The sequence below is a fragment of the Myxine glutinosa genome, chromosome 6 (assembly GCF_964187855.1).
Source record: "Myxine glutinosa chromosome 6, kmMyxGlut1.1, whole genome shotgun sequence".
In the NCBI taxonomy this organism is placed as follows: Eukaryota; Metazoa; Chordata; class Myxini; order Myxiniformes; family Myxinidae; genus Myxine; species Myxine glutinosa.
The window spans coordinates 35,636,744-35,649,908 of NC_136266.1; the positions used below are offsets into that span (position 1 = coordinate 35,636,744).

The 13,165-nt window shown below is 49.1% G+C and overlaps 1 protein-coding gene across 5 annotated transcripts in view; it reads left to right on the forward strand.

Moving 5' to 3' along the window:
- LOC137429687 (V-set and transmembrane domain-containing protein 2B) overlaps positions 1 to 13,165 on the forward strand; it is a 67,351-nt gene that overhangs the window by 25,410 nt on the left and 28,776 nt on the right. For 2 of the 5 annotated variants that reach the window (XM_078779716.1, XM_068119821.2), the window contains 2 exons: positions 2,350 to 2,523; positions 3,822 to 3,962. In XM_078779716.1, the coding sequence (XP_078635842.1) occupies positions 2,350 to 2,523; positions 3,822 to 3,962 (315 nt within the window). Of the gene's footprint in view, positions 1 to 2,349; positions 2,524 to 3,781; positions 3,963 to 13,165 lie in introns of all 5 variants that reach the window. The other 3 variants (XM_068119819.2, XM_068119820.2, XM_068119822.2) reach the window with 2 other exon arrangements.

Here is a 13,165-nt window from a genome sequence, read left to right on the forward strand (position 1 = left end):
TTGATCGAGGTTTGAACCCAGACGCCACAGCTCAGAGGCGAGCACACATAAATTTAAGCTGTCCTGCAGATCCCCCAAAACGAGGATTAAACAAATAAAGCATACATCTAGAATTTACGAACCTATAAATGTTGTCGTGCCTTCGGCTATTGTGACTACTTTGGGCAGACAATATTTAAATAACCGTTATGAAGAATCTGAGACCCCGCCCCCCTGGGATGAGTCATGCTTCAGTCCCGATGCAGGAGTTTGGAATATAGCCAATGCAATAACACTTTTCAAAAATATTCCATGGGATCTTCAACACTCGAAAGGAAGTGGGGCAGTTTAAACAGCTGGCAGCTCACGACCCTTTATTTATGATGAAGCCTCATAACTGAGAAACACATGGCAGACATTTTTATAGTTAGATACCATTTGCTCAAAATGAAACTCGTTACCACTTGAACTCTCCTGTCATTTTCCATCCCTGCAATGCAGTGAAACCCAGAATTTCAATCAACACCAGTATTCCGATAGTACCCGAACTCGTCTCCGAGCTGTCTCGGCCTGGGTTCAAATCTCAGGGAACACCGCATAAACAGCACCCCTAAGCCCTGGGAAAAACTGACCCTAACCTGCAGCACCGTGCTGCGTACGAACAAAAACGAAGAAAAGTCCACATTACCTGCTCGCTTGCCCAACGTTTCGCCGCTTACCCACACGGAACATCATGTTTAGCTTAAACGTGTGTGCATTTTCAAATTGTGCCCATGTTATTTCTTTTTACCCAGCTGCACCGTATTTGACAAATTTGTGCGTTATCTGGTTCTACAGGCCCCCTTAATAATGAATTGGGATGTGCATGTGCTCCAGCAAACAAATTCTCTGCTGCCATGTTTGAAGAGAACAATTGGGTTTTGGAGGAGATAAAAAAAACAATTTGAATTTTGAAGATGACATCGTGCGATGTCATCAATAACTCGACTGGAGTCGTCACTGCAGGCCACATCGATTTTGACATTGCGCTACCTAAAGGTCACGCCCTATCCTAAACATTTTCAGGAAGTATGTAATTTATGACTTCCGTTTTCAACACCGAGTGCGCCGACGCATTCCCTTGAACAAAAAATGTAGTTAAAAATAGCACGACGAATGCACGAGTGGAACAATATAAATACTTTAATCGAGCATGAAAACCTCAAAGCTGCAGGGAAACAGACAACGACACAATGTTCGGGGCAATTACGCATGCTCCCAACTGAGTCCAACTTCATACCACTGCAAATTATTCCTTTATTTTTGCCACTTGCCATGAAGCACCAGGCACAGCTGTCTGGCAAAAGTGGAAAAGCACTTTGTCGCTAATCTAATGTCTGCTGGTGGTGTGCAAGCTGTCTTTGAAGAGCTAGTGCAAATCCCTCTCTCTGTCTCTCTTTGTCTCTGTCGCTCTCTGTCTCTCTCTGTCGCTCTGTCTCTCTCTGGCTCTCTCTGTTTCTCTCTGTCTGTCTCTATCTTTCTCTGTCTCTCTCTGTCTCTCTCTGCCTCACTGTCTCTCTCTGACTCTGTGTCTCTCTCTGTCTCTTTCCATCTGTCTCTGTCTCCCTGTCTTTCTCTGTGTCTCTTTCTGTCTGTCTCTATCTCTCTGTGTTTCTCTGTCTCTCTTTCTCTGTCTGTCCGTCTCTGCCTGTCTCTCTCTGTGTCTCTGTGTCTCTCTCTGTCTGTCGCTGTCTCTCTGTCTTTGTCTGCTTCTGTCTGTCTGATTCTGTCTGTCTGTTTCTCTCTCTTTCTGTCTCTTTGTCTCTCCGTCTCTCTATCTGTCTATCTCCCTGTCTCCCTCTCTCCCTCTCTCCCTCTCTCCCATACACTTTCTCTCTGTGCCACTTGCCTCCATGAAAGTGTTTGCCTCGAGCTTTCAATGTCGCCTTTTAACCCGTCAATGTCACGACGCTTCGAGGAGAAATGTGATGTTTTATCGGAAGCAATTCCAGCAGAAGTTCTATAAACGTTTTTTATTTATTCTTCTTATTCGAGTGGATAAAAATATTTGACCCTCAGTTTGAAAACAATTTTTTTTGAATGTCTGTCTCGTTTATTATAATATTGTTATTCAATACATCACTTCGTGGCATATTATACACAGCTGAGTTCATTTGGCCAGTTGGCTTCATTTGAATAAATACCAAAATTCGAGTCGCTTTGCCAAAGCTATATCGATGAACTCATTTCCTCTAATGAAGGCCCTGTTTAACAAGGTATGCTCCTGCCAAAGGGGAGGTTTCACAGGTGGTGCAACTGTTCTCCTTGACTTCAAGCAAACACTAACCCTAATTCAAAGTGATCAGTGTAAATCTGATGGTTGCTGTGCAGGCTATTAAGGTGATGGGAAGCAACATTTCAAACTACCTGCAACTATCGCATGTTCGCAAGAAAGACGAGGGCCTGTACGAATGTCGGGTGAATGACCGCAGTGGAGGTGTCAGGAAAGAACACAAGGCCCAGGCTCGCCTGCGTATCGACAGCCGCCTGCAAGGAGACATGCAGGTGAGATGAGCCGCGACGTGGAGGCCACTGGCCTGCCTTGGTAGTTCAGGGCAGCAAAGATTTACTTTACTGATCGGGTGGTATTTCACACAGATCCGGGATTATAGCTAAAAATATGGACTAGCTGCACCACATGGCAAAGCTAGGATTAGGCAGAAGATAGCATTGTGGCACGTGACCAAAAAGTGCACCGGATCAATTGTTATTGTCTGTTTTCAGATTTCCCCCTTAAGCTTTATCCCTCCTCATTATCCAGCCATAAAAGTAGCAAACTGACATTTTACTACCAGGGTCGAAAACCCCTGCTGATAGTTTAGACGTTAATTGTCAGCATTGCCGATGATAATTTAAGCTTCCCTTAGCATTCAAAGTTCACGTCCCACAGTAAATCTACAACAATCGCAGAGCGAGTGAGAGCCAGAGAGCAAAAGATGCGCAAGGAACCAGACTAGCGGAGATGGATTGGGAGGGCTCCTGTGGGTGGCAGTAGCTGAAGTGAGTGATTATCCTGGAAGGATGTGTTGGGAGGGGGAAAGGGGTTGCGGGGACTCTCCAGGGACTTGATGGCGTAGAGAACAGGGCAACAGGAATTGATGGTGTCAGGAACTGCAGGTTGTCATGACAGATATAGAGGAGAGGCAGAGAATGGACACAAGAAATCAATTTGTTGCTGAGATGAGGAGGATGGAACACATCCATTAAGGTGGGAAGGAAAGATGGTGGGGTGGAGGGCATCGGGACACGGTACCAATGGAAGGCTGTTGGTGAACGGAGTGATGCTCGTGCACCAGGTAATGATAAATGGCACGAGGTGAAGCAGAGTAGAATTTGTACAAGGTAATGTGAAAAGTAGAAAGTAATTTCGGAAGTGTGTACCACATGTGCCATTGCAATGCAGCTCGATTGGAAGGAAGACCGAGAATGTTGTCAGTGAAATTTTAAGGAAAAGATCAACAGTTAGAACAAGTCTGGAGGGTCTTTTGACTGCATAACATGAGATAGAATGTCGCCATTATTTGGTAACATAAAAATTGCAGTCAAAAATAATGAAAGATGAAATTCCTCAAATATGTAGACACATTAAAAAATGGGGGGACACCACTCAAAGCACTCTGGCACCAGTTGATTTTCCACTTGGCATTAAACATACCCTTCCCCTCCCAGAACCCCATCCCTGATTTCCACCCCTCCACGAACCTCACCCTCACCCCCGACATCCGGTTCCCATCCGATAATTCCAACCTGCACGCCCCCGAAGGCGCAAGAGGCACGGCCCCTCATGAGTAACGGCTCCCCAGGTGGGAGGAGAGCACCTGCTGCTTCCGTGCCGACCCTCCGCAGCGCACGACTCCCTCTGGGATCAGCTCCCAAAATCCACTCGCTGCCCACGCCACCCACCACGCCAGCAGCATCCCAAGCACGGAAAAACATTCCCGGAGGTGTGGAACCAGGCCTGGGTTTATTATAAAATGTCAATGTCAGTGCAAAGTTCACAGGCAGCCATATTGAATTCCCATGGCAGCTTTAGCCAGAATTGTAGTCTGTAGTGATATAATGTATGTTCGTTTTGTGCTGCAAGTAATTGATTTTTTTTCTCTTTCTTGAAAGTTTAGAGCAGATGTAATACATCTTGTTTGTAAAAAAAAGTTTCAACGAAAATATTCTCTCTTTATTTTGCCTTTTGTGCTAAATTTTGACCTTCAGTTTAAAGTTCTAAAGTAATGTCTTAATGTGTCACCAGCCAATGTAATGTATTTCGTTTATAATGGGTGTTGCTCATTTTAAGCGTTAAAGATTATTTGAATATTATGCCACTAAGAGCGAATCAACATCGAAAATGTGATTGTAAACTGATCTTGTGATTTGCCAACCAGCCATCTTTAATGGATCTGATCTCCAATCATTGTAAGCTCGCTGTTCAGGAAGCCTCATGCCACTACTGGGGTTAGTAACCAGAGAGGGTTACAGTTAGCAAGGTGAGGTTATCAACCTTGAATTTGAAAAGTAAAGGAAATTAGAAATCTGGCCAGATTTTCAGTCCAAAATAATGATTTTGCAAGAGTTTATGTTTTTAATGTCCAAATAGCAGAACGGACAGGCAGCTTAACATTATGTCAGAACATCATATGTATATATATAATTCTCTAATGTATAGTATTCTCCGTAGGTAATTCTGTCTGTCTGTCTGTCTGTGATATGTCTGTCCGTGGGAGTGGCTACACCCATTCTGGGAGGGGCTTAAAAAACAAATCACCACCATTTTGTTTACTCGCATAGCTTTGAGGCCTCTTTTGTTAGGCCCACGGTGGCCTTTGAGGCCTCTTGCTCTCCCTGACAGCGTTATTCCAACTCCAATTCGATATCTCATTTCATTTTTCACAGTCGCTAACATGGTTTTAGACTCGGTTGCAAAAAACGGGAATACAGTTCGTTGAAAGTTACCGTTTATAGAACAAAATGCATTTTCAAAGGCCTGTAACATAAAGGCCATTCAAGCTCCCTCACGGCTTTATCTTGACTCTAATTCACCATCTGATTTCAGACTCGGTTTCAGCAATAATTGAGAAAATTCATGCACACATGGGAAATTGCTGAGACATTTTAGAAATTTGCGGCACGATATATCACACACTGCCTAAAATAACACAGACGGGAAAATGCCGAGATATATTAAAAGTTTGCGGTGGACTTTTCCATCGTCACAACGAAATGTTTAATTTAGACGTAGTCACAATAAAAAGTCAACAATGCGGGGAAAGGGGCGGAACTTCGTTCACGTATTGCCACAGACGGGAAATTGCCGACATATATTTCTTCGTTCTTATTTTCTAAGTTTATCATTGTCATTCATCATTATTATACGGAAGTAAAGGTAATCCTGTTTAAACTTCCATTCATTCCAGATGTTTTGTTTTTGTTTTCACCAGCGTTTTCAAGGCTGAATCGTGTTCACATCCATGATTAATAATGAAACTCAATATCACGTGTGCATTGACATGTAATTCAAATATGTAAAATAAATAAATAAATAAACACAGAAGCGAAATTGCCGAGAGATATTTTTCGTTCTTATTTTATAAGCTATGTCCACGTACACTTTAAAGAAGTTTTCTTGAAATCTTCAATTTTAAAATGTCATTTTGTATGCTGTAACGAAAAGAGTAACTTTGGTTTTCGCGGGACAGAAAGGTGCAATGTAATGTTCTTATACACCGCCCATAAGACTTTTTTCCCAGGGACATTTCCATTTGAGCTGTATTCTTTATATAGTTGGAATGTTTCATTCTTTAGACGTAGTCACAATAAAAAGTTACAATTAGGCACACTGCACGTGGGGAGAAGGGCAGAGCATCATTTACGTGTCGCCACTCGCGTTTGTAAATGCTATCTCCAAAATGAATAAAATAATGAGGGAACAGAACGAGACATTCAATGAACGATAATACAGACTTGCACGGGATGCTGAGCAACAAAGACATTGGAAGGTAATGTGTGCTCAGCAAACATATACAAGAGCAGCTATAAATATAATGAATCCGGATGAAGTATCGGTAATAATTGTTGAAGATCATCATTATGGGCCGAGTCCGATGACGTCACCATGTGTGTACTGTTCTGCGAAACATTTCATTAATGAATGAACAGAACAAAGGGTGGATTTACACTGTGTTGCTCCAAGAGAAAAGTTCAATTACCTCTAATATTTGCCGTACCTTCTCGATTGGAACAACTGCTGGAGTGGGGAGGGAGAGGAGACTGAGGGAGGGCGAGGAGAGACTAAGGGAGTAAGAGGAGAGAGGAGACCGAGGAGGGGGAGAGGAGACTGAGGAAGGGGGAGAGGAGACTGGGGGAGGAGGAGAGGCGACTGGGGGAGGGGGAGAGGAGACTGGGGGAGGGGAGAGGTGAATGGGAGAGGGGGAGAGGAGACTGAGGAAGGGGGAGAGGAGACTGAGGAAGGGGGAGAGGAGACTCGGGGAGGAGGAGAGGAGACTGGAGGAGGGGGAGAGGAGACTGGGGGAGGTGAGAGGTGACTGGGGGAGGTGAGAGGTGACTGGGGGAGGGGGAGAGGAGATTGGGGGAGGGGGAGAGGAGACTGGGAGAGGGGGAGAGGAGACTGGGGGAGGAGGTGAGGAGATTGGGGGAAGGGGAGAGGAGACTGGGGGAGGAGGAGAGGAGATTGGGGGAAGGGGAGAGGAGACTGGGGGAGGGGAGAGGTGACTGGGGGAGGGGGAGAGGAGACTGGGGGAGGTGGAGAGGAGACTGGGGGAGGAGGAGAGGAGACTGGGGGAGGGGAGAGGTGACGGGGGATGGGGAGAGGAGACTGGGGGAGGAGGGGAGGTGACTGGGGGATGGGGAGAGGAGATTGGGGGAGGGGGAGAGGAGATTGGGGGAGGGGGAGAGGAGATTGGGTGAGGGGGAGAGGAGACTGGGGGAGGGGGAGAGCAGACTGGCAGAGGGGGAGAGGAGACTGTGGGAGGGGAGAGGTGACTGGGGGAGGGGGAGAGGAGACTGGAGGAGGGGGAGAGGAGACTGGGGGAGGAGGAGAGGAGACTGGGGGAGGAGGAGAGGAGACTGGGGGAGGAGGAGAGCAGACTGGCAGAGGGGGAGAGGAGACTGTGGGAGGGGAGAGGTGACTGGGGGAGGGGGAGAGGAGACTGGAGGAGGGGGAGAGGAGACTGGGGGAGGAGGAGAGGAGACTGGGGGAGGAGGAGAGGAGACTGGGGGAGGAGGAGAGGAGACTGGGGGAGGGTGAGGTGACTGGGGGAGGGGAGGGGTGAGGTGACTGGGGGAGGGGGAGAGGAGACTGAGGAAGGGGGAGAGGGGACTGGGGAAGGAGGAGAGGAGACTGGGGGAGGGGGAGAGGTGACTGGGAGAGGGGAGAGGTGACTGGGGGAGGGGAGAGGTGACTGGGGGAGGGGGAGGGGAGGGGGAGGGGTGAGGTGACTGGGGAGGGGGAGAGGAGACTGAGGAAGGGGGAGAGGGGACTGGGGGAGGAGGAGAGGAGACTGGGGGAGGGGGAGAGGAGACTGGGGGAGGGGGAGAGGAGACTGGGAGAGGGGAGAGGTGACTGGGGGAGGGGGAGAGGAGACTGGGGGAGGGGAGAGGTGACTGGGGGAGGGGGAGAGGAGACTGGGGGAGGGGAGAGGTGACTGGGGGAGGGGAGAGGTGACTGGGGGAGGGGGAGAGGAGACTGGGGGAGGGGGAGAGGAGACTGGGGGAGGGGGAGAGGAGACTGGGGGAGGGGAGAGGTGACTGGGGGAGGGGAGAGGTGACTGGAGGAGGGGGAGAGGTGACTGGGGGAGGGGGAGAGGTGACTGGGGGAGAGGGAAAGGAGACTGAGGAAGGGGGAGAGGAGACTGAGGAAGGGGGAGAGGAGACTAAGGAAGGAGGAGAGGAGACTGAGGGAGGAGGAGAGGAGCCTGGGGGAGGGGGAGAGGTGACTGGGGGAGGGGAGAGGTGACTGGGGGAGGGGGAGAGGAGACTGGGGAGGAGGAGAGGAGACTGGGGTAGGGGAGAGGTGACTGGGGGAGGGGGAGAGGTGACTGGAGGAGGGGGAGAGGAGTCTGGGGGAGGAGGAGAGGAGACTGGGGGAGGAGGAGAGGAGACTGGGGGAGGGGAGAGGTGACTGGGGGAGGGGGAGAGGTGACTGGGGGAGGAGGGGAGGAGACTGGGGGAGGGGGAGAGGCCACTGGGGGAGGGGGAGAGGAGACTGGGGAAGGAGGTGAGCAGACTGGGGGAGGGGGAGTGGAGACTGGGGGAGGGGAGAGGAGACTGGGGGAGAGGAGAGGAGACTGGGGGAGGAGGAGAGGAGACTGGGGGAGGAGGAGAGGAGACTGGGGGAGGAGGAGAGGAGACTGGGGGAGGGGGAGAGGAGACTGGGGGAGGGGAGATGTGACTGGGGGAGGGGGAGAGGAGACTGGGGGAGGAGGAGAGGAGACTGGGGGAGGGGAGAGGAGACTGGGGGAGGGGAGAGGAGACTGGGGGAGGAGGAGAGGAGACTGGGGGAGGGGGAGAGGAGACTGTGGAAGGGGGAGAGGAGACTGGGGGAGACGAGACTGGGGGAGGGGGATAAGAGACTGGGGGAGGGAGAGAGGTGACTGAGGGAGGAGGAGAGGAGACTGAGGGAGGAGGCGAGGAGACTGGGGGAGGAGGAGAGGAGACAGGGGGAGGGGAAAGGAGACTGGGGGAGGGGAGAGGTGACAAAGGGAGGGGGAGAAGAGACTGTGGGAGGGGGAGAGGAGTGAGGAGGAGTTGGAAAGGAATGAGGGGGGAGGAGTAAAGCGACCCCCACTCTCCCCCGTGTGTGACCCACTCTCCCCCGTGTGTGACCCACTCTCCCCCGTGTGTGACCCACTCTCCCCCGTGTGTGACCCACTCTCCCCCGTGTGTGACCAACTCTCCCCCGTGTGTGACCCACTCTCCCCCGTGTGAGACCCACTCTCCCCCGTGTGAGACCCACTCTCCCCCGTGTGTGACCCACTGCTCCGTGTGTGACCCATTCCTCCGTGTGTGTGTGTGTGTGTGTGTGTGACCCACTCCCCTGTGTGTGTGTGACACACTCCCCTGTGTGTGCGTGACACACTCCCCTGTGTGTGTGTGACCCACTCCCCTGTGTGTGTGTGACCCACTCCCCTGTGTGTGTGTGACCCACTCCCCTGTGTGTGTGTGGCCCACTCCCCTGTGTGTGGCCCACTCCCCTGTGTGTGGCCCACTCTTCCCCGTGTGTGACCCACTCTCCCCCGTGTGTGACCCACTCTCCCCCGTGTGTGACCCACTCTCCCCCGTGTGTGACCCACTCTCCCCCGTGTGTGACCCACTCTCCCCCGTGTGTGACCCACTCTCCCCCGTGTGTGACCCACTCTCCCCCGTGTGTGACCCACTCTCCCCCGTGTGTGACCCACTCTCCCCCGTGAGTGACACACTTTCCCCCGTGTGTGACACATTCTCCCCCGTGTGTGACATCCTCTCCTCCGTGTGACCCACTCTACCCCGTGTGTGATCCACTCTCCCCCATGTGTCATCCACTCTCCCCCATGTGTCATCCACTCTCCCCCATGTGTGTGAGACCCACTCTCCCCCGTGTGTGTGACCCACTCTCCCCAGTGTGTGTGACCCACTCTCCCCCGTGTGTGTGACCCACTCTACCCCGTGTGTGTGACCCACTCTCCCCCGTGTGTGTGACCCACTCTCCCCCGTGTGTGTGACCCACTCTCCCCCGTGTGTGTGACCCACTCTCCCCCGTGTGTGTGACCCACTCTCCCCCATGTGTGACCCACTCTCCCCTGTATGTGACCCACTCCTCGGTGCAGTGTGCGTGATGTGGGATGGATGGGGGCGGGGAGGGGGATGATTTGAGCTCTTGAAGTCACATTTTACATGAGATGTAATTACACATTGCAAACTGTATTTCCCATGTGCACGCAGATGCATTCACATGTTATCAGAAGTAAATAAATTGTGTAGATTACATCATTTGTGGATATGATAAATTGCCAGTAACCATTTTTTAAAACTGAATGTGCAGCATCTAACTCAATATGTCCAAATTTCACACACGTCCATGCCCGTGGGATTCCCATGGTGACCCCACTAGTATTATCTACCATATAAAACACAATCTGTGTGTCCCCCTTCCTAAGGCTAGGTTTTAAAGGCTTTGAGTAGTGCTTTACGAGGGATTTGAGCAGGGGGGTTTAAGGGGCAATCATTGAACACGACTGTGTGTCCACCGGTTAAAAGACCTAAAAGACTTTGAGGACCCAAAATTCCCCAAGGACCCAGAATAACCCAAAGACCCAATGGATCCCAAACACTCAACATACTCAAAGACCCAAAAATACCCTGAAGACTGTTAAAGACACAAAATATAATGAAGACCTAGAAGACCCGAAGGACCCAGAAGACACCAAGGACTCTGAAGACCCAAAATACCCTGAAGACCCAAAATACCCCAAAGACCCAAAGGACCCCAAAGACCCAAAGGACCCCAAAGACCCAAAATACTAAAAAGTCCCTGAAGACCCAATGGACCCCAAAGATCCTGAAGATTTAAAATATCATGAGGATCCAAAAGACCCAAACAACCTCAAGGACACAAATGACAAAAAGGACCCAAAAGACTCCAAGGACTCAGAAGAACCCCAAGTACTCTGAAGATCCAAAATACCCCAAATACCCAAAAGACCAAAAAGACCCAATGAACCCCAAACACACAAAATACCCCAAAGACCCAAAATACCCAAAATACCCTGTAGACTGTTAAAAACACAAAAGACCCTGAAGACCCAAAATACCATGAGGATTCAAAAGACCCAAACAACCCCAAGGACCCAAATGAAAAAAGGACCCAAAATACCTTAAGGACTCAGAAGAACCCCAAGTACTCTGAAGATCCAAAATACCCCAAAGACCCAAAAGACCAAAACCACCCAATGAACCCCAAACACCCAAAATACCCCAAAGACCAAAAATATCCCAAAGACCCAAAATACGCTGAAGACCCAAAAGACTGAAAAGATCCTGAAGACCCAATGTACCCCAAAGACCCCAAAATTTTGGTAAGACCCTTAAGACCCAAAATATCTCAAGGACCCACAAGACCCCGAAGATCCAATAGACCCCAAACACCAAAAATACACAAAGACCCAAAATACCCTGTAGACTGTTAAAGACACAAAATATAATGAAGACCCTAATAAACCCCAAGGACCCAGAAGACCCCAAGGACTTTGAAGACCCAAAATACTCCGAAGACCCAAAATACCCCAAATACCTAAAGGACCCCGAAGACCCAAAGGACCCCAAATACCCAAAAGACTGAAAATACCCTGAAGACCCAATGGACCCCAAAGACACAGAAGACCCAAAAGACCCTGAGGATCCAAAAGACACAAACAACTCCAAGGACCCAAATGACAAAGAGGACCCAAAAGACCCCAATGACTCAGAAGACCCCAAAGGACTCTGAAAATCCAAAATACCCCGAAGACACAAAAGACCAAAAAGACCCAATGGGCCTCAAACACCCACAATTCCCCAAAGTCCCAAGATACGCTGAAGACCCAAAATACCCAAAAGACTGAAAAGACCCAATGGATCCCAAGTACCCAACATTTTGGTAAGACCCAAATACCCAAAAGACCCTAAGACCTCAAGGACACACCTGATCCCGAAGACCAAATAGACCCTAAACACCCAAAATACCCGAAGACCCAAAATACCCTGTAGACTGTTAACGACACAACCCAGAAGTCCCCAAAGGCCCAAAAGACAGAAAATTATTTGAAAACCCAATTGACCCCAAACACCCAAAATACCCCAAAGACCCAAAAATACCCAAAAGGACACAAAAAACCTGAAAGACACTGAAAACCCCAAATTCCCCAAAGACCCATAAAGACCCCAAAGACCCAAAAGACCGAAAAGACCCCAAGACCCTTAAAGCCCCAAAGACCCAAAATACACCAAATACCATTAAAAACCCAAAAGACCACAAAGATGCAAAAGACCCCCAAAGACCCTTAAATACCCAAATGAACGAGAAGATCCCAAGGATGCAAAAGAGCTTGAGCACCCAAAATACCAAAATTAACCAGAGGACCCAAACGACCCTTAGGACTCTGAAGACCCAAAAGAAGAGTAATTATGTCTCTTGTATTGGAAATGTAGATGGTGGCTTGCAAACCGAGCCTCAAGGTCGGTGTATGGAAACGTTTTTTTTTTAAATCACAATAAATACAAGGCACAGGGAGGTGACATTCGCTGAACATGACGTGCAAAGTACGCAGAGTAAAACGAGTGTTCATTTACGTCTGTAGGATGTCTAATAAATAAAGTTGATATAAGCAACCCTGACACTAGGCCTAGACTTCGGCATGCTCACGCCGCTGTTCTGTCAAAAACTGTTACAAAATATATAATAAAGGGCAGTGTCCGTCCGTCTGTCCATCTGTCTCCTCCATAACTCCAAAACCATGAAAACTAGTGGACCCAAACTTTGCATGCATACACCTGGACCTCCAACAGATTGCAATACTGAAAACTGGGTGTTTATGTGTTATAACACCCTTTTTGAAGATGATTAACAAGGTGCTCATAAGGGAAAAAAAACCCGAAAAAAGCTTACCAATATGGCGGCCCGCCATCTTGGGCAGCCCACTGCACCTCGCTGGGTACTTAAGCCGCCATTTTGTTTGGGCCTACTCAAACGCGCCTTGCCTTGGAAACACGATCGATTAGCATTACATAATTGTAGCATATCATCAAAATCTGGATTCAGATATGATTGGATGCTGTAGACTAAATAAATGTCTAAATATGGAGTGAAATCTGATAAAATTTACCTTTTCTAGCGATTTTTATAACCAAGTGTATATATGCATTTATTTAAGCAAAGCTGTCATTCTCATTCTGGGTTTGGTTTTTTAGTAAAATTTAACTTAATAATAGTTTAACTTAATTCATACTGCCATGGGATAGGGTGTCACTCCATTGTACCTGCGATCTGTTTTTAAAATTCCTCGGCCATTTCAACCAGCAGCAATCAGCTTGCTATCGCTTGCCAAGCCAGCCGTTCCTCATCACCCATTTCGTTGGACTGCTTGCTGGAGTGCTTAAGCCAGTTAGCGAGGGCTCTTAATTA